At 36.1% G+C, this 25,170-nt stretch overlaps 1 protein-coding gene and 1 non-coding gene across 2 annotated transcripts; one reads left to right on the top strand and one right to left on the bottom strand.

The window, feature by feature from the left end:
- The first annotated feature begins 3,774 nt into the window (after nucleotides 1-3,774).
- LOC113001983 (small nucleolar RNA R71) lies at nucleotides 3,775-3,881 on the top strand. Its single transcript, XR_003267514.1, has one exon. It is a non-coding gene; the product is annotated as a small nucleolar RNA R71 (small nucleolar RNA).
- A 10,671-nt stretch (nucleotides 3,882-14,552) lies between these two features.
- On the bottom strand, nucleotides 14,553-19,176 carry LOC106799051 (kinesin-like protein KIN-14G). Its single transcript, XM_014777002.1, has 3 exons — nucleotides 19,010-19,176; nucleotides 16,329-16,472; nucleotides 14,553-14,772 (listed from the first exon to the last, which is right to left on the bottom strand). The coding sequence occupies exons 1-3, from the start codon at nucleotides 19,174-19,176 to the stop codon at nucleotides 14,553-14,555; spliced, it is 531 nt and encodes a 176-aa protein (XP_014632488.1).
- Nucleotides 19,177-25,170: the final 5,994 nt, after the last annotated feature.

The raw sequence follows: 25,170 nt of genomic DNA, 5'->3' as shown, positions 1-25,170 counted from the left end.
GCCTTTTGTTGCCATGACTCAAGAGCTGGTAGCCCGCGGAGATACCTTACGGTTATCCGCACCCTTTTGTCATCCAGAGGCGGCGGGCCCGATGACAAGCAGAGACCAAGTTTGGTCATTCTGCACCCTTGTATCATCTAGAGGCGGCGGGCCCGATGATACGCGGAGATACCTTACGGTTATTCGCACCCTTTTGTCATCCAGAGGCGGCGGGCCCGATGACAAGCAGAGACCAAGTTTGGTCATTCTGCACCCTTGTATCATCCAGAGGCGGCGGGCCCGATGATACGCGGAGATACCTTACGGTTATTCGCACCCTTTTGTCATCCAGAGGCGGCGGGCCCGATGACAAGCAGAGACCAAGTTTGGTCATTCTGCACCCTTGTATCATCCAGAGGCGGCGGGCCCGATGATACGCGGAGATACCTTACGGTTATTCGCACCCATTTGTCATCCAGAGGCGGCGGGCCCGATGACAAGCAGAGACCAAGTTTGGTCATTCTGCACCCTTGTATCATCCAGAGGCGGCGGGCCCGATGATACGCGGAAATACCCGAGTGGTTATCCGTATAAACATTCTTTTGCTATTTGTAAGACAGAACGCTTGATAGCATGCAGAGGCTGACATAGTCTTCTGCACCTTTTGTTCCTCCGGGAACAACAAGTCATTTACATGCGGAAATTTCATGGTCGCCCGCGACTCTCGTCAACCGAGAGGAGCGAAATTAGTGTCATACACTGATTTTCGGGGACCTTTGCTTGATGACATGCGACCATTCTTTGGTCCTTGTGAGGTGCTTGGCATCCATCATTAGGCAATTTGTGAAATTCTAGGAGCGACAAGTCATGGTCACCCGCGACTCTCGTCAACCGAGAGGAACGAAATTAGTGTCATACACTGATTTTCGGGGACCTTTGCTTGATGACAAGCGACCATTCTTTGGTCCTTGTGAGGTGCTTGGCACCCATCATTAGGCAATTTGTGAAATTTTGGGAACAACAAGTCATTTGCATGTGGAGATTTTATGGTCACCTGCGACTCTCGTCAAATCGAGAGGAACGAAATTAGTGTCTTATCTTTACTTTCCTTTTATCTCCAATAAAAGACAAGTAAAGAGGGGCAACTGTCATACCCTAATTTCGTCCGGGGACCTTTGCTCGATGACGTGCGACCATTCTTTGGTCCTCGTGAGGTGCTTGGCACCCATCATTAGGCAATTTGTGAAATTCCAGGACATGCCGAAAAACCAAAAAAATATTGATGCACAATCCGTAAGTTTCCGTGACACACCGGAAATCAAATGGAAGCATCGTTGCATAATTAAGTGAGGTTCCGTAACATTCCGTAAGTCAAAAAGGGGATGATTATGTAATCCGCAAGGTTCCGTAACATTACGGAAAGAAAACAAGTATCGTTACGAAATTCGTAAGTTTCCGTAACTTTACGAAAAAAGAATCACCAAAAAATAGCAAAGGGGGTGTACTTAGTAAAAATGGGGGTGCAAATAGCACCCAGGCCCACTTGGGCCCTCCGAAATATTCCTCCAGAAGGCGGTTGCTTCTGGAGGAAGCAACCCTGCTCGCCTGGGCGAGCTGGGCGGCAACCACCTCCCCTATTTTGCTATAAATAGGGGAGGAAGGCAAGAAGGAAGGGGTTCAGCCCCTTAGGCACTTCTCTCTCTTTCGAATTTGCTTGGAAAAATTGTTTCCGTGAAGAAAATCTAAGCCGAGGCGCTTCCGAAACGTTTCCGTAACGTTTTCCGTGAGGAATTTCGCAAAGATTTCAACCGTTCTTCGACGTTCTTCATTCGTTCTTCATCGTTCTTCGATCTTCAACGGGTAAGTACCTCAAACCAAGCTTTTCGATTCATTCTATGTGCCCGTAGTGGTCCACATTGTGTTTCGTGCATTTTTATTCTCGTTGTTTACTTTTTATACCCCCTGTTGACGTGCTTAAGCCATTTTACTTAAGTCATTTCTCGCTTAACTTAAAAATAAAATAAATTTCCACCGAACGTTTGAATTGTATTATCCATTAACTTCGGTTAAAATAAATTCCGACCGTTCGGTCGTGCCGTAACCACGTTGGAAATCAAAAAGAGGTAAAAAATAATATAATAATCAAAAAGACATCTTTTAGTAAAATAAAGCGGAAAATCAAGTGGACGTTTTCTCTTTGGGATTTCTCATTCTTAATCGAATTGATTAATAACTAAAGTGAAACTAAAGGCTAAAATCAATTCGCCTAGTCAAGCTCGTTCATAAAAAATAGGCTTTTGAAGTTTGTCATTTCATTTCCTCACTAAGTAAAATGGATCATTTTTAAGGTCCAACGCCTTAAAATGATCACCTCTTAAAGTAAAAAAGAATCACTTGATAAAAAAGAACTACGTAGGTCTGATTTTCTCATCCCAAATTGAGGAATACGTAGGAGCAAAGGGAAACACCCTTGTCGACCACAAAAAAGGGAAAAATATAAAAAGGGTATAAAAGGATATAAGGACATAAGGACATAAAAAGGAACGTAAAAATCAAAGTCATGTTTGCACATTCGATTAAAGGCTGCCGTCCCTTGGGGCGGACGTGTGGGGTGCTAATACCTTCCCCGTGCGTAAATACAACTCCCGAACCTTTCACTAAAAAGTTCGTAGATCGCGTCTTTTCCGGTTTTTCCGACGTTTTCCTCAAATAAACGTTGGTGGCGACTCCGCGCGTATTCCTTTCGTGGAACACGCATCCCGCGAGTCTCGCGTCGCCCTCCCGCCGAAGGGTAGGTTGCGAAAACCTGCACAGAAATTGTTAGGTAAATTTTTGTCATCACCTTTTCCTGGAGTAGAGTGAAGTTTGGCAGGTTCATTTGCAGACGAGGAAGGTGCTACGGGTTGAGGTCCTTGACACTGCTTTCCCGACCTCAATGAAATGGCACTGACATTTTTGGGATTTTGGACAGCTTGAGAAGGTAGCTTGTCAGAATTCTGGGACTGTTGTTGATTCAATTGTGTAGCTAATTGTCCCATCTGATTAGTCAAGCTCTGAATGGAAGCTCTGGTCTCTTGCTGAAACTGCATGTTCTGCATAGTCATTTGCCTCACAAGTTCTTCGAGGGAAGGTTGTGGAGGGGTCTCAACTATTGGCTATTTTTGGGGTTGTTGCTGTTGTTGGATTGGTGGAGGAATGTATGGTCTGCTTGGGCCAGCAGCATTTTGGAAGGAAGGAGCAGGTTGTTGTTGTTGTTGCTGAGGGTTGGACCATCTGAGTTTAGGGTGATTCCTCCATCCAGGGTTGTATCTGTTGCTGGAGAGATCATAATTGTTCTGTTGTGGTTGATTTTGCTGCTGAGGTTGAGGAGGTCTATTGTAAATGTTTGCAGCATAAGCTTCAGGCTGCTCAATTGCTCCAGGTTGCTGCATGGAAGGGCAAAGGTCTGTATGGTGGTCAGCAGAGGAGTACAAACCACAAACTCTTGCGACAGGAACAGATTTCTGATTCAAGGCCAGCTGGGTTACTAAGTTAACCAATGCATCCAGTTTGCCTTCAAGCTTCTTAGTTTCAGATGATGCAGATGGGCTTGTAGTTACCTCATGCACTCCTCTAATGACTAAGGCATCATTTCTGGCGCTAAACTGTTGGGAGTTGGAAGCCATCTTCTCAATTAAATTTCTGGCTTCAGCAGGAGTCATGTCTCCAAGGGCTCCACCACTGGCAGCATCTATCATACTTCTCTCCATATTGCTGAGTCCTTCATAAAAATATTGGAGAAGAAGCTGCTCTGAAATCTGATGGTGGGGGCAACTGGCACATAGTTTCTTAAATCTCTCCCAGTACTCATACAGGTTCTCTACACTAAGTTGTCTAATACCTGAGATATCCTTCCTGATGGCTGTGGTCCTGGAAGCAGGGAAAATGTTTTCTAAGAATACTCTCTTAAGGTCATCCCAGCTCGTGATGGACCTTGGAGCAAGGTAATACAGCCAGTCCTTTGCCACTCCCTCTAATGAATGAGGAAAAGCCTTTAGAAATATGTGATCCTCTTGGACATCTTGGGGTTTCATGGTGGAGTAGACAATATGAAATTCCTTCAAATGTTTGTGCGGGTCTTCACCTGCAAGGCCATGAAACTTTGGAAGCAAATAAATCAGTCCAATTTTAAGAACATATGGGACATCCTCATCAGGGTATTGGATGCACAAGCTTTCGTAGGTGAAATCAGGTGCAGCCATTTCCCTTAGAGTCCTCTCACGGGGTGGAGGTTGTGCCATGTTCTCAAAATGTGCAAAATCAGAATGCTCAGAATCAGAATGCTCAAAATTATAATGCTCAAGATCAGGATGTTCAAAATCACCAATAACAGAATGCACAGATTCACTAGTAATGGAATGCTCAGAATGATCAAAAGGTATAAAATGATGCCTAACTAATCTATGAAATGTCCTATCTATCTCAGGATCAAAGGGTTGTAAGTCAGATGGATTGCCTCTAGTCATACACTACATTCAGCATGCACAACTAGTTGCCTTGTCATGTAAATAAAGGTGTAGGTTTGAACTACAACTACCCTCAAATGATATCCAAATGACTTAAAATTTTGTGAGCAACCTTATAAAATGATGAGAAGATAGCACAAAATGTTTCAAACAAAAATTCAAAGTCTTACTATGAAAGCTAAAAATGGTAAGTTAAGAAAAATAAGTGAATAAAACTTGAAAAATAAAAAACTTTTGACAGAATCGCTTTTTTTGGATGATGGAGACCTCAAATGCATAGGAAATTTTTTTCTACCCCAAATGCATATATAATAATTGCGATTCTGATAACCAGAGCAAAAGTTATGGCCGTTTGAAGTTTTGACAAACACAAAATTTGCTACTTTTTTGGAACTTTCAAATCTGACCAAACTAAAGGCTCTAGCTATTTTTCCCACAAAATATGGATTAAAAGAAGTTACCACAAAAAAATTCAGCCAAAAATAACAACCCTAGCTATTAAAACAAAAAATCACAAGTAATTCAGCATGGGTGGTCGCTAAAATCCGTCTCTAATTGATTTCTACTACTACTCTGTTTTGCCGCAAGCACAATCTTCACAGCAAAACACCCAAGACTGAAACAGGGGAAACGCTTAATGGGAAAACTGAAACAGAACACACATTAAACAAAATACCAGGACACTAAACAACACTAACACACATACTAACACAATACTAACAATTTAAACATAAAACACGAAAGAATTAAACACACAACACTAGCTAGCTATTATGAACCTTTGGACACTGCTCCCCGGCAACGGCGCCAAATTTGATCGAGGCCGTACCCGAATCAAATAAACATGAAAATGTAGTAACTAGGAAGTGATCTTAGGTCGTTTCCCAACGAGCAGTGACAAACCAAATGTTCATAATATACTTGCAGTAACAGTAATAGTAACGATTGGGGGGGGGGGTTTGTTTGTTTTGTGATTAAAGAGCAGAACAAGTAAACTGGAATACGAAACTACTAATATTAAAAACAGGTTGTTTCCTCTGATTTAGAAGCCATTCTCTTATCCTGGGTTATGGAGAATTCGTCCCTAACAGTCAACCACTTAATCCAACCCTATTTCAATTTACTAAGCGAAAATCAACTTAGGGTTTTCAATACTTGATTAGGCACCACATACACCAGTTAGCCCTTCGTCCATTAAGCATGAACGCAAGTTAGGCTCAGAGGCAATTAATCGAACACGAAGCATGCACTGATTAATATTCACGAATTTGGGATACTGGTGAAGGGAGAACTGCCAGGAAACCACATTACAAGCGAAACCTCAAAGAGAGTTGGGCTTCGTCCTCAAAAGGAAACAACACCAGAAAATCTAGCCTTCCATGGATTCAAACAGAAAACGCAATTGAAACATGAAGCAGAAACGTAAATGAAGCAGAAACGTAAACGAACAGAAATGTAAAATGGAACAGAAACATAAATGAGAGTAAAAGAAGAAGCAAGAACGAAATTGTAATTAGAAGCAGAAAACGTAAAATTGCATTACGAACTCAGAAGCATCAAAGCAGAAAAACAAAAACCCTAAAACAAAAGCTCTGAATAATGAATAGCATAACAGAATGCCTTGCACGAATCCCAAGGTTGCTATTTAAAAAGAGTCACTCAAAGTCACTGGGCCCTATTACAATACTCTGGCCCAAAACGAAATAAACACTGAACAACATAAAATAAAATTGCGAAATTTCCTAATTAACTAAGGTAAGCGCTGCTTAATTTGCCCTCTTCAAGTCCATAACCAAAATCCGGATTAAGCCCAATGTTTCATTAATTCCTGAAATTAGATTAAAAACATCAAATTAGCTAAATGAGCCCAAATAATAAAACTGCCTGATTAATTGACAATTAAGACCAATCAGTAATTAAAATGGTGCAAAAAGGGTTTAGAAAATAGAAGAAAATGATGGAACATCAGTTATAAAAAAGGTACCTAATCATCAAGCAAGCTTACTTACAGGAAAAGAAACCAAGAAAATGTAACTCATAAGACAAGTTGTCAGAAGTTCATACTTTTGAGAGCTTTTATTTTCCTCCAGGTTTCTTAGACGCTCTTGCTTTTTCCTGAGAAATTAAAATGATAGTTGTTTTAAAAAAACTGATAAGTCAACCATCACAAAACTTTTCACACACAATATTAGTAGCAAACCTTATACAATCATCAAGTTTGCATTCCTCGGCATATAGACTATGAATTTCTGCCTGTATAGAACCAAGCTGTCAGAGTTGGATCAAATCACTAGCATACTGCAGTATTCAAAGATGGAGCTAAAATCCTACAACTAACATGCATTTTAAACTATAAAAATATAATCAGTTACATCAATCCAGGGCTCATGAAGAAGCTTGCTATAATATCTGTGTAGGTATGTAAAATACAAGGCAGAAGTGGCGAGACCTATATTCCTTTCATAATATGCAGTTTATACCTGGTCTATATTTAAATAGTACCATAAGTAATGGTATCATATCACATTTATATTTTTCCTCGTCAAAGAACCTAAATTAAAAGGCTTTGTATCATACATTATTCTATAAGATACACTTGAGCTATTAAAAAACATGTCAAGCTTAAGTTTCTACAGAACACAGATATCCACACAAACAAGTGATCCTTTTAGATGCCTATGTGCCCAGAACTTTTCTTTTGTCTTCTAGAACAATGCCTTGAGTAGTTCAAGTTTCACTTTAATACCAACAACTTGAATTTTATTTTGATCAATTTCTTCATCCTAAGCAGCCTTAATTGTACAATCACCTACAACAATTTTGGACATGAGTATGACCATATATAAACATTGAAAACAAAGATTCCTTGGAACAATGTGATCCCAAGAAGACTGTAATGACCCGCCTCGTCACTATGATATCACTACTCTAAAACGCATAAATTTCATTTTTTTAAAATGAAAACTCCATTAATTTGCTTATGAAAAATGAAAGTAAATTTTCCACGATATACATTCACCAAACAACACACAATTACTTAAATGAATATATATAACTATAGTAACTCAGTGCACACCATTCACATAGTGGAAAGTAAATTAGTTCATACATATAATTAAATTTGTGATTTACATCCTCAATTCAAAAAGAATTATAGAACCAACTGCGGAGGAGTTGATTAACAAAATACAAATCTCTTCGAAAATAATCTCAATATCATCATGTCGGCTTGATGACTCCAGAAAGGAATCTCACTTCACATACTCTACTGTTGTCCTTCTACTCCCACAAACAAAGGTTCACGATCATCACAGGTACCAACCACACAGTACAAAAATTGAAAGGGTAAGTTTATGATAAAAGAAATTAACACAAAAATCAAATGATCGTGCACTACTGCAAAACAGGAATTTAATGACGGTTAATAGAGACATTCAACGACGGTTGCAAATTGTCTTTATATCGAACGTCATTGAATGTTGAGATCTTTAATGACGATTATAAAACACCCATCGTAGAAAAGTCGAGCTTTCTAAGGCGGTCCTTGGTAAGGATCGTCTTAGAAAGTCTTAGACAGACAACTTTTTAAGACAGTTGTTTGCTAACAATTGCTAACAACTGTCTTTGAAAGAGTACTTTCTAAGACAATTGTTAGCAAACAACTATATTAGAAAGTGTACGTACACTTTCTAAGACGTTTGTTACCTAAACCGTCTTAGTCAAATGAGTACCAAATTTTGCAAATTAGAAACAAACAAGCAAACACATGCAATATTTAACATGCAACATGTTCATAAAACATTAATTACAGTCCATACATTGCAGCTATCTCAATTTCTACAAAAAACTTCCAATATCCATAATTAATCGCCTTCAGAATTCGTGGCAGAAGCCCATCCCTTGCCATAGACATCAAAATTCATGGATGAAAATCATTCAACAAAACACATTTATAATTTTTCCCAGAAAATTAAATACTTCAAAAGAAAAAAGGAACAAAAATTGTGATAAAAGGAACAAATTATCATAATAGCATAAACCAGTAAAAGAAATGCAACACACACACACACACACACACACACACACACACACACACACATATATATATATTTGAATATGTGATTCAATGAAATTCACTGGACTACACCTACGTCTTCTAGTCCATTACACAATTCTCTAAGAATCAAGCTATGTAGCTAATAAAAATAAGGGTCGTGCTAATCAGGGTACTGATTGAAGAATCGATAAATATAAAATTTTATTAAGAATCATTGTGGGCATGTATAGGAAATCATAGTGAGGTACATCGATGACATTTTCTATAAGATCTCTCCATTTTTTTCTTTCTTTCTTAACTAGTACCCTAAAGGCACTTGTTAGCTAGCATTCTCCTACAAATAATCAGGCCACACAAATCCCTAGTTAAGACCTACCTCTGCTTACTCAATACAAATATCATTTTACCTCTTCATCAAAAAGTCATTTCATTACAATTTACAGCTAACACGGAGCTCATTAGAAAAATGTATCAATTACACTTGTTATGTATCATTACCATGAGAATCTAGAGTTTGCTATAATTTACCTAGGGAAGTATCCTTCCTAACAATGCTTAGTAGAGAACTGTGCAAGCACCAACTTTTGTAATGTAACTACAATCACAAACAAGAAACTTGTCTTTGGCAACATCTACATAGATTGAGCCACAAAAACTTAATGAGCAAAATTCTAAACTTGCACTGCCCATTCCATCCCTTGATTAGCAAATGCATATGATATTGGGGTATCTGGATCAATTGCATAATAAGGTACTAAACCAACTACAACAATGGACACCATCATATATATGTACAGATTTATTTATTTACTTTTTTGGGTACAGACACATATATGCAAATGCAACCACATGCAGAGTGTTTTTATCTTTAGGTTGCTGCCTTATGGTATATATATCAGGCTATGGAAGCTTATAAGATTTTTACACCACTCCTTGCATGTATTGACATAGTATAATAATATATTATATATCACATAGATGTGTGACAACATATATGAATGAATTTTGGCCCACCCATAGTTTTGTTAATTTTCTCCAAACTTAAAAGAGTTTGGTTCAATCTATTTAGTTGTGTGTGACTCGAACAGCCCAAGAACATCAAGGTTCTAATTGGGTCTTCTGATTGGAGGCTCAACCTTTTATTGTAGTAGTGTATAAATGTTATATTATAAGATAGGGGCAACCAAGATTATGGCAATATAGATTTGGCATTGTTGAAAATTGAAATAGTATCCCCTCCTAAATAAAGCTAGAGTAAAGAATGTTGAAGGCTACCTAGTACCTACAATGGTTTATCTTTGACCAAAGATCTAGTGGGGGTGGCCTCATATAAGAATTGTAGAAGAATATCACACCAGGAATATACAAGTACACCAAGAATTGAAGATTGAAGACAAATCATCAAAAACACTAAGTTAAGCCAGGGATACATCAATCTAGTATTACTAGTGCTACATCTAACAAATCATGAAGCTGGTCCAGAATTTATATACAACAAACCTAGAATTTACTTTTACTTACACACACATAGGGTCCTCACCAAGAAGTAATAGGGAAAACCAAAAGTTATAGCCTTCCAAGTAAGACTTGCCACAAATTACAATCACATAAACCTATAACAGATAGAAAAATGCAAAATGCAATAGATTATAATGAGAAATTTTTGGGCACCGTATACTAATCATAAGACACAATTTTCAACAACTAGCACACTTTAAATATGAATTTTCTACTCACAGCAGAACAACAAGAGATTATTATGCAGCAAAATTAGTGAATCAATCATCCTCAACTATAGATTTTGGTTTTCATTCATCACATATACTTATATAATTATATAGTAAACTAAAGAAAACATAAATCATCATATAAACCTCTTTTAAATCATGTTTAAGGTTTATAAAATAGTACATGCAGCAGCCATGTTTTTCTGATATTGCCTCACAACATCATGAGTTGCAAGGTTGGTTTCAAATCAATAGAATTATATATGTATTAAAACATCCCTTATCACCTGTATAGTCATATGGGAGCATAGGATGACAAATTCATCACAAAATCATCATTTAATACGTGATTAAAGGATGAAGAATATAGCAGGGCAGCTGTCACGTTTTACTGCAATAGCCCCTCAAAATCTAGAGCAATATGACTCCAAATCAAAGGATTTTAGCATAGAAATATCACATCATTTATATAATCATATGGTTAGCTTAAGGAAGTATAAATCACCACCAAATCATCATTTAAAACTTGATTATGGATAGAAATATACAACAACAGTAGCTGTATCACTGCAGTAAAAATAGAGGAATTTTCCAAGCTCATACAATCATAATGCAATGTTATAAGACTCAAGTTCACGTCATTTTAACAAGTTAATTTCACAAAAATATGCTTTAACAGTAGATGGCAGCAGACTAGCCTGAACAGTAATTTGGTTCCCAAATCAAAATTTAAACAAATAAATCATGGTAAGGGCAAGCAATCCTATGGAGAGATAAGAGAATTCTCTCAATTCTAACATCCAAGACTACTTACTTTTCAGCAAAAATATAATTCATTTCTCATAATTTAGTTCTTCCCTTTATCTTATTGACTACTTTCATTTTTGACCCTTCTTTGACTAGGTTAATTAAATGGGTTTGTTGTTTCATACCAATGGCCACAAAGAAAAGTTCATAAAATAAGCTGTGAATTATGATCTCACATCCAGTGTAATATAACAGTCAATGCTGATGACATGTACAAATAATAAGTGGCTACCAACAGTAATAAATAAAAAGCATAGAGAGATTCCAAAAGGGGACTTAAAAGCCATAAAAATATATTGTTTTCTTACTTGAAGAAGCGGAAAACCGAAAGCTTGAATGGATTGTCTTGCTGCTATGATTTCGTCTGCTTGAAAAAAAATCATTTGGTCATTGATGTCTTGCCTGAGTACTTGACACATGATAATTAGCTTATCCAATTTTATTGTATAACAACAACCTCCATGATCATCAACCAAAAGATATGTAAATTTCACTTAGAAGAAGCAAAACAACAGTGCAATCCCATACTAAAATACTCATATATGTTAAGATTTATTGTGTTTTATAAGATATTTTTAGATAATTTTTAACTTTTTTTTTATTAATAGAAAACAACAGTGCCTATTGCCTTATGAGTAATTATCCGTATCTATTTCTGTTCTCATTAAGTGGCTAATTAAATTAAGGTACTCACTTTTCCTAATACTCATTATCATAACCATATATTCATGTCAATGCTACAAAATTTTCAAATTATTTTGACCGATATTAAGAAAATACGTCAGCTTAGAAACCAAATCCACATCCAGTATAATTTTTCTTGGCAAACCTATTGTATGCCACAAATCACAATCCAAATCCATCTTAAATTAATAAATTTTAATTACAGAGAAAATTATAAGGTAAATAGAACCAATATGAGAAGAAAATTACAAAGATATAAATCATAATGCCATGTATAAAAATGATTCAATACTAAACTAAAATAGAATCATTTATGATTAAAGCACACTTAGAACGATTGTGCCATGTAGCTTACCTCAGAACCACTGTAGCCACTAGCTCCAAGCACACCAACACGAACCTCATTTTGCGATGAAGTTAGGTTCAAACTCTTGCTTGAACCCTTGACAAGTAGCTTCCCATCTCATTGCTTTCTCACCTTTCCAAACCCCTAAACAATACCAACGTCCAACAACAACATAAACTTTGAGAATCAAACACATTTACCCACCAAAAAAAGAATAAGAAAAAGTGACAGAATGAAAACTAAATCGTGTCCCGCATACTAATAATTACTAATGAAACATTGCTATAATAAAGAACGAGTAAGCAAAATGAATGTCATACATACAAGTGTTTGGTAGTGAGAAGCATATGAAGACCAGGTGTACTGCCACTTGATATGGGAATGTCAGTGTTTGCCTTTTTTTTCACCTTTCCTATTAGAGGTTCTTAGAAAATAGGCAAGAACCTCCATAGGGACTAGTGCTCTCTTAGTATCATATATTATAAGTAGTTATCTTGAAATTAAAGGCTATAACTCAAACACACACATATATATAATACACTGTCAAGTGTTACACAATGCTACACAAGTTAATTATTGATTTAAACATCATACAGTGTATTGTATGACATTACTAATTGGTTGGGACATGAGCTTGACCATTGGTTCACTAAATTTCCTTGATCTTTCTTCTTAGTGATGAACAGACCTATGTTTTACACATGTAAGAATGAGAAACAACTATCTCTATTTTAAACTCAACATTATTCTCAATTGTCTGGTGTGTTAACATCAAGGGGTGTCTCAGATCTTAATTAAATTTTCATCTAAAGGTCTGGCCTAAGAATCTATAGATTAGAAACCCTGTATTTTCCAGCTCAGTCATTCATGATTAACAGCTATGAACTGGAAGGGAATGACCCATTTCTTCTAGTTCAACCTACTTAGGTTATGATTCTTTTTGAGCTAATGCTACAAAAAGGACACTATTATTTGAAACACTTGAAGCCGTAATTGATTCTGGATTCATATGTCTAGCAAAATAGCAACATATTCGGCAAGCCTTATAACCATATACCTATATTACTCACTTTTGTAGATTTGTAGTATCCTAATTATGGGGATCAAACAGGTAGATCTAATTTAATACTTTTCAAGCATGTGGATTTATCCAATTCAAAATGTTTGATTCAATATATTACTATTTCTTATAAGTGAGTAAATGAAAAGGGCAGAGATCACTCTGTGTTTGCACATTCATGGAGTTGACATTGAAATGATACAGGTAAAGGTAAGGTGGATTAGTGGTCCCTTTATTAAAATCTCTAATTTTTCAATGCTCAAGAGCCATAATTATCAATCAATCTCTAATCGAAGATAAAAGAGAAAGCTAATTTATAGATATATCAATCTAAGAAGCTAATTAAAAAGGAATAGTATCATGATTAATCTAAGAAATAGAGATTGAGCAGACATTGAGGTCTCTCTTTCATTCCAAGAAGCTAATTAAAAAGGAATAGTATTATGATCACAATTCAGAATGGACTATTCCATTTGCCAAAAAAACATGAACAAAATAAGATGACTCCACAACAACTTAAATAGATAAAATTCTAAAAATTTATTCACTGTCCATGGAATCATGTAGAAGTTGACAAGTTAGTGGAAGATTAGATGCAAACTTGAAATAGTGAGAAGCAACAAAAACAAGGTGAAGAAAAAAGAAGAGGTTGCCATTGCTGATCCCGTCTTGCACAAAATTATCTCCAAAGTAGAAAAAAAATCACTACCTCATTCTGTTACTTCTTCAATTCTGCTTTTGTTATTTACATTCATTTTTTATTCACTTTTATTCCATGCTAAATTTTGGAACTTATGAGTTATTTGATAACCGGATCTGAAGGGGAAGAGAAAAAAAATATTTACTTGTAATCATCCTAATTACTTTGTAATCACATTCATGAGTTATTTATATTTTAAAAAATCCTTTTATATATACAAGAGCAAATCTATTAAACTACAAACTGAACTTAACTAAATCTGACTAATTCCAAGTAAATAATAACTTCCTAATCATATCTCCAACAAATTTTCCTAATTACTTTGTAATCACATTCATGAGTTATTTATATTTTAACAAAATCCTTTTATATATACAAGAGCAAATCTATTAAACTACAAACTGAACTTAACTAAATCTGACTAATTCCAAGTTAATAATAACTTCCTAATCATATCTCCAACAAATTAAGACTTGTTTTCCTATATGTGTGTGTGAATACAAGTTTCATTCATTTACTTTTACTAAGCACAAAAGTTTTGTGTTTGTACATTAAACTTGTGTGCATCTAGCCTTCTTCTCTAACAGTATTAAAATTGATAAATATACTAACTTATACTTTCTCATTGTATAAATCTGAAATAAATTAATCTCTAGATGCATAAGTTTTATAGAAAAAGGAGAGAAACTACGGGAAGCACAAAAATGGTACCTGAATTTGATCTCCCAGGTTGATAACAAATGCATTGGGAATAACAGGTACTGCAATCCATTTCCCATCTTTGATCACTTGGAGACCAGAAACTTGTGACTGCAAAACAATTGTGAGGGCATTGAAATCAGTATGCACAGGAAGACCTAAGGTCAACTCTGGATCTGGATAGATTCTAAATTGGTGCTTCCCTGCACTTGAAATACATCATTAAAAAGCTAGATACAAGATATGAAAACATACAAGTTAGACTTAGATTTAGATTTGCTGCCACTGTTTTTTGAAACCGAAGACTTCTCTTTAACTTGTTTCTTTGTTGCACCAGTAACAACTTCAAATATTGTTGGTAGTTCATTGATCATACTAAATAGTCAATTCTTGCATTAAAAATGCCAAAATGTGAGTAGATTGATGCACGAGAAAACATACAACATTACCAATTATCAAGAACAAATACACAAACTACTAAATGATGATTGGAAGAACATTGATTGTGGCAGCTAAATATACAAAGACCAATGAGGATATTCCATTCACATGAAATCAAAAGTCCTACTTTTCTGAAAGGTATATACCTGTGAGTTTTATCAAATCCAAATCTAGCTCCAAAATAAAAGGCAAGGGCAAGTAACCATGTATCACTATGAACAACAACTAAAGATAACCAGTCTTTTTCCTGCATGCCATCCCTAGCAAAATTAATGCTCTAGAGGAACTTCTTCAACAGGTAAATTTACTTCCCATTGCTCATTAGGTGATTCATATAAGCACAAATTCTCCTTCTCTGAAAGAATAAAACAACAAATATATAAAGCTCCTATGAGGATAAAATAGCTACACAGAAAATAAATTTAATATGGATAAAATGACTTGTAATTCTACCTCTACACAGTATACTTTTATTTGCAGCTAGAATAACTCCATAATATCTTTGCTCCTAAAATTTTTTTACTGCCAAGAGGTTTTTAAGAAGTATCAAGAATTTCATATCATCCTAGTTCTGTAACTAGGGTAGCAATACAAGAATATCTGACACTAGGGATGGCAAAGCAAATGCATTTCCTTCAGTCAGGAACGAGATTTGATAACTACATGAGATAAGTTGGCATCCCTTGAAGCAAGAGCCTAACCAAATTAGGTGAATTTATTACAATAAAAAACACTTAATAAATTAATTAAACTATTCCAATAATGTAACAAATACAAAACTAAAAAAATATAAAACAAAAATGCTAAAAATAAACCAGCAAACAATTAGCATGGTTCACATATGAATGAAACATTTACTACATGCATATTGATAAAAGAGTATCAATACATGACCATACTTTTTTTAACACTTCTGGGTTTTAATTAATTTAACCATATAAAATTAGTACTGTGAGGAAAATGCTATTGCAGTTCATCGAGCACTGCTAGCTGGTACTCTTTACATTAATAAAATTCAGTTTGTCTTCTGATAAGAAATACTAATAATTAACTGCTATGAAAATTTTGTCTTTTATTTTATTAATTTATTTAAGTCTGAAAGTCAAACTGCAACAAGAAAATGAACAACTTAATTAAGAATTAGTGAGACGACCTGATCAAGCAAAAAGAAAGTCCAAGCACGAGGCATAGTGGAAGGGTGTGGCATAGCAGCAATCACCGCTGAAAATAAAAAGTAGCCTGCACAAATGCCATTGGCATGTACTTGAGTGTGTACATACGCTAAAGTCTAAAACTAACCATAACAATCATGAAATTAATTACCTGTGAGAGCGACTACTACGATCATTCATGGCAGTAGAACCAACTGCACAATTCTTGTGTCCCAAGTTCATCAAATTTATGACATCAGAAGTGCATGAAATTGGAACAAGGTTGGCATCTGGCACATTGATGCCATTATGAGAACTGTTGCAAATTTCTAATGTATGTAGGTGTTAAGGATTACATTAAGGGACAAGAGAATCAACAATTGAATATTGCATTTAGATAACACTATTAGTCTATATTAGTTTATATTAAAGAAAGGATATCTTTTAGCACCATCTTTAGTAAGTAGGTCTCTGACTTGCTCATTGTAAATCTCAAGCATCTGAATAGATATTTCATAAGAAATGGTATCTTTCATTTGCTCTAAGAGATAGAAAATGCATATATGATTCGAGTTTTATAACTGTACAATGCATTAGTGGGGGCAATTGATACAAGACTGATGAAAAGTGGTGATGAAAATTGGGATGGGTAGCTAGTATCAAGATGTTATAAAATTAACATAATACAGTTTTAGAGAATATAGAAAATGCAAGTGGATATAGTTTAGTTCTTTCACATCAGTTATATAAAAGAATAGAAATAATTGAATAAATAATGGATAAATAGTAGTGTGTAAAAACACCGCACTTATAGAAGTAAATGGAGAAAAAAATTAGACAATTTAACATCAAAGGAATGTATGAATCCTAGCTAGGGCGGCATAATGTGCAGCCATAGGCAAATAGCTATCATGTGCGGGGCATGGTTATTATTCATATATCTAATATTTAATAAGCTATATTTTCCAGCATTACTGATGCAAGCTCCATTGGAGCTTGTAGGCCTAGGATCTTCTTCATCAATGGATTCCTTTGCTTCTTGGAAGATAAATGGCAGCGGAATGGAGAAGGAAGCGAGAGGAGATGCCACTTCAAGGAGAAGATGAGTCTAGAAGAAGCTCACCACCATAGGAGGCCATGGATAAGAGCTTGGAGGAAGAAGGAGATGAATGAAGGGAGAGGGAGAGAAGAGAACGAAATTTTGTGCTCTAAATGAGCTTTGAAATCTGAAGTTTAATATTCAAATGATCAAAGTTGAAAAAAATGCACACACATGACCTCTATTTATAGCCTAAGTGTCACACAAAATTGGAGGGAAATTCAAATTTCACTTGAATTTGAAATTGAATTTGTGGAGCCAAACTTTGGAGCCAAAATTTCACTAATTATGATTAGTGAATTTTAGTTATGGTTCAGCCCACTAATCCAAGATCAATTCCAAGATTCTCCACTAAGTGTGCTTAGGTGTCATGAGGCATGAAAAGCATGAAGGACATGCACAAAGTATGACTATATGATGTGGCAATGGGGTGTAGTAAGCAAATTCTCACCTCCCCCTCTAAAATTTAATTGGATTGGGCTTCTACCAATTCAATTAAATTTATTTCCAACCACACACATCAAATATCCACTTAGTGCATGTGAAATTACAAAACTACCCCTAATACAAAAACTAGTCTAGGTGCCCTAAAATACAAGGGCTGAAAAATCCTATATTTCCAGGGTACCCTACCTACATTATGGAGCCCTAAATACAAGGCCCAAAAATAATGAAACCTTAATCTAATATTTACAAAGATAAGTGGGCTCGTACTTAGCCCATGGGCCCGAAATCTACCCTAAGGCTTATAAGAACCCTAGGGCCTTCTCTTGCATCTCTGACCCAATCTACTTGGAGTTTTCTATCCAATGCCCTTGCGGGGTAGGATTGCATCAATTACCTTCTTGTGTATTTATTTATACCACACATTATGAAAGATGGAAGCCATTCACAAATAAGAATTGGAAAGATTAAAGTTGTTCCAATTAAAAACAGGAACAATAAGAAGGAATGAAATGAAAACGTCTTCTTAATCACAGAAAAGCTCCTTGAAGAATGAAGTACATCGGGGGAAATCAAGACTTATAGGAACTGTAAATTCATTCAATTACCACCTTCAAAACAAACTATAGGAACTAATGAAAGAACTTGTTGGGAGAACACATATGATGCTTATCAACTTATGTAAACTTATTTATGTTTGAAAAAAAAGGAACAACAGCAGCAACACATGAACAAAAGTAATTCACATCACACCTAAAAATATCATCAAGCTAGTAATAAACAACAATGTATATATTAAAAAGAATACATAACATAATCTCACCTAACATTGTTCCCATCAGTCTAAAAGGTATCAGGCTTAGAACCAAGCTTCATGAACTTCATCTTGACAATAATAAGATCTGCTTCCTCTCAGTTGATGCTGACTCAGCTGAAAAAACTAAAAAAACAGATTCACCACCACTCAATATTCGATTTCTAAATCCAGTAAGTCATACATCTAGCCCTACCAAAAACATTCCTACATAAATGGCAGCAAAAAATTTCCCAAAAAAGAAAAGAGAAGTGCAACCACAGCCACTGAGATTTATCCAAGATTGTTGTTGGCTTTAAGAGAGAAAAGAGATAGGGGTTTATAGAGAAACAAGGTTAAATAGTGCAGAGTGTGAGTGAATCTTGACAGCAAACAAAGGTAGAAGAAGGTGAATGAATAATAAGAGTATGGTGCACCATTTTCCTACCCCATGCTTGAGTACTCCAGTTTTTAGTGCCGCTTCTTCTTCCACAGTCCATTTCCGGAGACACATCACCACAGTTCTCCACCAATGCTGAGATCGGTGGCTACCTCTTCAACTTCCTCTTCATGGCGCAGGACGCATCTACTTCGTCGCTTCTGTGGGCGGTGGCATTGCTTGAATCGCACTTGGAGGTGCTCGCGAAGGTGAGGGCCAAAGTCTCCGGAATCTGGCGGTGGCATGTGAGCTAGTGAGGTCGTTGGAGTGAGGTTCGTGGTCCCATTGTTGGAGTTTGGTGAACAGAGAAGCGAAGCTAGTCATGGAAGAATTGGAAGAAATGGCGCGAACAAAGAGAGCGATGAGGAATTTAGGGTTTTAATTTGCAAAACTAAGGAAGAGACGTGGGTTTTAATTTCCCTCTCGCATTCTACATTGGTTCTACAAGAATCGATGTCATAATGCGTTTTTAAAGACAGGTTTATCAAACCCGTCTTTAAAATTTTCCAATTATTTACAAAAATGCCACCGCTTTACTTACGATATCAGTTTTTATACAACCGTCGTAAAACCTGCGTTGTAAAATATCATTTTTGTGGTAGTGATGATTAGTAAAAAAACATTAACAAATACCATAATCATACACAAACATCCATTAGTCCAACATACACCCAACAAGTAGTCATCAGCCTTCCATAATTCCAATCAGTCATGCTCAGTATGATGCATGCATCTGACCTCAACTTTAAAATGTAATGTAGTACCATTCTCAGGAAATAACCTAAGGGTGTCCACACGACACTCTCACTTAGAAAAACTAGGCAGCAAGTGTCAAGGTCACCCTGTCGTGCACAGGCAACTCCCTCCTCCATGGTGATCAGCCTGAGTCTTAAGGGAGTTCCAAACCGAGTGACATGCCCACAAATGCAAGTATTCCCCCTCATGAGAAACTACAAGTACTTATTGACAAAGTTTATACTATTTCTGATGTAGCTCTATGTGGAGCTTGTAGGTCTCGGATCTTCTTCATCAATGGAGTCCTTTGCTTCTTGAAGATCAATGGCCGCAAAATGGAGAAGGAAGAAAGATGATTGGAGATGCCACTTCAAGGAAAAGATGAGTCAAGAAGACGCTCACCACCATAGGAAGCCATGGATAAGAGCTCGAAGGTAGGAGAAGATGAGTGGAGGGAGAAAGAGAGAAGGAGCAGGAAATTTTGTACCTCAAATGACATATGAACTTTGAAGTGTAATTGATTGAGGTCGTACCCGAATCAAATAAACATTAAAAATGCAGTATCTAGGAAGTGATCCTAGGTCGTCTCTCAGTGAGCAGTGATAAACCAAACGTTCATAACATATGTTAATCAAACAGTAACGAAGTGGGGGGGGGGGTTGTTTGTTTTTGTAAATTAAAACAGCAAGCAAACTTGAATAAGAAAATAACAGAATTAAAATATGTTGTTTCCCCTTGATTCAAAAGCAAGTCTCTTATCGTAGGTTACGAGAATTTATCCCTAATCAGTTCAACCACTTAATCCAACCCGAAATTAATTGACTAAGCGAAAATTAACATAAGGCTGTCAATCCCTCTCACATGTCCATTAAGCATGAACGAAATTGATCATTAAGCATGAACGTAAATTAAGCACAGAGACAATTAATCAAGCATTAAGCATGCATGGATTAATAGCAACGAATACAAAGCAATTGGTGAAAGGGAAAAAACTGATCAAAATTCAACAGTAATAACAAAACCTCAAAGAGAGTTGTGCTTGATCCTCAAGAGAAAACAACACTAGAAACTCAGCCTTCTATTAATCAGTAGAAAATGAAAACTAATTCAAGGGCAAAAGCAGAAAACGAAATTGCAATTTGAAGCAGAAACGAAACTTGATTGCTACGTGAACAGTGCGAACAGTAACACGAAATTGAAAATACAAAACCCTAAAAATCTTCCCTATGTCCATAGTCTCCTCTAATAAAACTATGGTGTTGTTATATAGGTCCTCAGCCCCAAAGCTTACAAATCTCTTTTAAGTCCAAGCCCAAAAAATGAAATAAAATAAAACTGGACGAAATAAAATAAAATTGTCTGCTCTCTTCAGCCCAATTTCGGATCCAAGCCCAATTGCTTATAATTATCCTGAAATTAAATTAAAAACACAAAATTAGTCAAGTAGGCCCAAATGATAAAACTACATAATTAATTTGACAATTAAGGCTAATCAGTAATTAAAATGGTGACAAAAAAGATTAAGAAATAGGAGAAAATAATGACACATCAAATCCCCCCACACTTAGCCTTTTGCACTCCTGGGCAAAATCAAAAAGCAGAGCAAGGGACAAATCCAGAGACATTAAAGAGAGTCAAACAAACACAAAAACATTTATATATTTCTCAATGAATCCCAAGGAATGGGCAACATCCAACACATAAAGAGTTAAAGAATCAAGACAGTCATGAAAATCATCCAAGCATCTCAAACATGGCAAGGTAGTCAATTAACTCAAGAATTGAATGAAAAGTGATAAAGCTTCACAAGATATGCATTCTATCTCTCAAGTGTCTAGGCTACTGTTTACTCTCACAGCACCCATGAAAAACAAACACCACATAGACTTGGCAAAACTCTAAAATTGACAACCAAACTCGACAAACACATACACATGAGGATCAAAAGGTCTTTTAAGGTTGTAATGGGGCTAGGGACAAGGTAGAGGAAAGTATGGGAAAAGTAGCTAAAACCCAAAGGAATAGAGGAGCAATGGGGAATAAGTGGAAATTAAGAAAAAGTAGTGAACCCAAAACCTCCAATATCAACAAAATCAACCAAGTCTTCAAACCAGTCCAAGTCCTCAAAACAAGACCTCATTTATTCAACTTCACTATTTTTTCTGTTTTTCTCTTCTGTTTTTTTTTTCAATTTTTTTTTTTTGAAGCAAAAAATGAAAATTTACAAGCATTTTGAATATTTGAGAAATAAAGCAACAATTAGGCAATATATGTATATACATCAAGCATGGCCAAAATACATCATCAATCAAGCATGGCCAACAAAAACATATCATCCAATGAAACATACCCCCCACACTTATTCCCAAAACAATTCCAAATCTCCAAAATTCCTTAAGGGTAGGGTGAGATCATGGTTTTTCACTTAAGGCTTGTAATGAGCTTCAAAACAAAGAAAGGGGAACATAGGCTCAAAGGGGCTATCAAAGAAATTAATTCAAGGTAGGCTCATTTGGCTAGAGGCTTATAAGAACAAAATGCCTAAATCATCTCCCAACATGCATGTGAAGCAAGAAGTATCAACAAGAGTCAAGCCAAAGCTATTGTGCAAACAATCAATGGGGGCAAAACCCACTGAATAAAATAGATGATGATGGCTCAAAATCTCACCAAGGGTAAATCTATCACTTTTAATTCGACCTTTCAAAACTAACTTGACATGTAGAGAAAAACAAGGATTTCATTTCATAAAATGCCAAGAAACTCCTATTTCAAAAACAATTACCCATTACCTGTACATAACCTAGAATTCAAAGAGAAACATGCAATGTTGTACACAAAAATATAAAACCAAAATAACAAAATTAACCTAGAAAACCCCAAACAAAGAAGAATCTCCCCCCCACACTTAAACAACACATTATCCTTAATGTAGCACAATCATAAGATCAAGAGCAATCAGAACAATAAAAAAAAATTGGACAAGTGCAATAAAAGTAAAGAAGGAGATAGAAAAATAAAACTCCCTAAGTCATGGCAGAAGAGAAGTAGGGTGAAGTAAGGAGGTCTCCTCCATCACTACATCCACCAAGGAAGGATATGTGAGGAATGGTTTCAACTGGTGTCCTTGTAGAATTTGGAATTCTCATAGGCTTCTGAAAGGATCTCATCTAGCTCACTTAGTTGCAACTTCCTTTCCTCTCCAGCCTGATCAGTAGAGAAGTTGCAGGTCTTTATAGCCCAGTAGGCTTTGTGCTTTATCTCTACAGGAAGATGACATGCCTTGCCAAAGACAACCCGATAAGGAGACATTCCTATGGGTGCTTTGTAAGCAGTCCTATGCGCCCAAAGAGCATCATCCAGCCTGGTGCTCCAATCCTTTTTGTTTGGCTGCACAATCTACTCCAAGATCCTTTTTATCTCCCTGTTTGAAATCTCAGTCTGCCCATTAGTTTGGGGGTGATAAGGTGTGGAAATTCTGTGCACGACCCCATACTTTTTGAGCAAGGCATACATGGATCTGTTACAAAAATGGGTGCCTTGATCACTAACGATGGCTCTAGGGACTCCAAACCTGCAAAACAGATTAGATCTAACAAAATCCACAACAACCTTAGCATCATTAGTTCTGGTGGCTTTGGCTTCCACCCATTTTGAAGCATAATCAATAGCAAGGAGAATCGTTACTCAACTTCTTGATAATTTCTTTTAGAGTCAACTTCACAATTGTTGCACTCACATTTACTTTCTTTCCTTGACCATACCAATAGACAGGAACTACATCATCATCTAAAACTAGAGCCCTTTCCTCCTCACTTTCATCAAGGTATACATCATTTGCTTCATCACTATCATCAGAGTCACTCCCAACTGGACCATCATTTTCAATGACCCTAACTTCAACAGTACCCTTGTCACTTCTACCACCTCGGGTAGTTTGAGAACCAATTTCATCCTCAACAATTCGAGGAAGCCCGTCTTCAAACCAACTAACATCACCAACAACATGTTCCACATAAATATCAACAGGACATTGATGTTCAACACAATATTTCCCAAGCTCAACTGCATCTACATTGCACTTGATGGCTCTATATCTAGCAACATACTTGGGACCATCATTTATCCACCATAGTCTAACACCCATATCACATTTTAAGTCCTCCTTCACAATACCAACAACTTTGAAATAACTCCAGTTGTCTAGATTAGTTACTTCCTTAGCATCTTTAGTACCATTGTCATACACCACATCCTGACCATTCTTGCGAAAAACACCCCCATGGTGAAAATAGGCAAAGAAAGACATCCTATGGTTCAAAACCTAAACACAAAAGAATACAAGAAAAAAGAGTCAATGCATATGCATCATCCACCTTCAACACATAAAACCATTCATCACAGACACCAAACACACACACCAATAGTATATGCAAGTGGTCCCCACACAAAACTATAAATGAACAAAAAAAATCACAACAAAAATCCCACATGTCCCAATTGGTCTCCACACATAAATAAAACAGAAGAATAGTAAAACCACATGAGCTCCACATGATTCAAAAAACAAAATCTCTTACCTTTACTTGTGTCTTCTACGTCATGCATGGCCACACTCCACACCAGAAACCCACTTCACACGATGCAATAAAGGACCCTTTCCACACTGTTTGTTCTCGCACACACTTGCATAGAGAGAGTGATGAACAATTGTGTCTCTAATGATTCTTATAGAGAGTGGAGAGTGATGAATGATTCTTAGCAGAAAACCTAATTTCATACCTTTTAAAAGTCAAACACGATCTTTGCTTCTTCATTGTCAATTTGAAATTTCTAATTTTTTAAATTTAGTATTAATCTAAATATTTTTATTTTTTATATTACATTCAAATTATGAGAATGGATCGACCCACATCTGCCCATAAAACAATGGGATTTGCTTTGGGCACCAACACATTTACTGCTACACCCAACAAATTTTTAAAAATGCCCATTATACCCCTCTATTATAAGTAGCGCTTTCCTTCTTCATTTTTCTTCTGAGCTTGTTTTTATTTTTCCTTCATCGTCATTTGTTCTATGAGAGGTGTTCCGTGAGAGTTTGTTGTTCGTTCTTGTGTCCTCTTTGGTCAAGCTACATTGTTTATGGTGGTTCATTGGCAAGTGGTGGTTATGGCGGTGATTGGTTTGGTCATTAACGACAGAGGTAAGGTGTTGATTTGTTGTTTTTTTTTTTTACGTAATACTTATGGATTGGTAATCCGTAAGTTATATTAAATTTATGGATTAATAATCATAAATTTAATATAACTTACGGATTGAGAATTCATATGCTTCTTAAGGATTTGTAATCCGTAAGAAGCATACGGATCGGCAATCCATATAATTCATACGGATTACCAATTCATAATTTTGTTTTAAATTTATTAGTTATTTTTAAAAATTTATTTTATTGTTTAATTAGAAAAAATTAGAATTGATAATTAATTTTTTTAAAATAGATA

Source organism: Glycine max, chromosome 6 (genome assembly GCF_000004515.6).
Source record: "Glycine max cultivar Williams 82 chromosome 6, Glycine_max_v4.0, whole genome shotgun sequence".
Lineage (NCBI taxonomy): Eukaryota > Viridiplantae > Streptophyta > Magnoliopsida > Fabales > Fabaceae > Glycine > Glycine max.
This window is presented reverse-complemented; position numbering and strand designations above follow the sequence as displayed.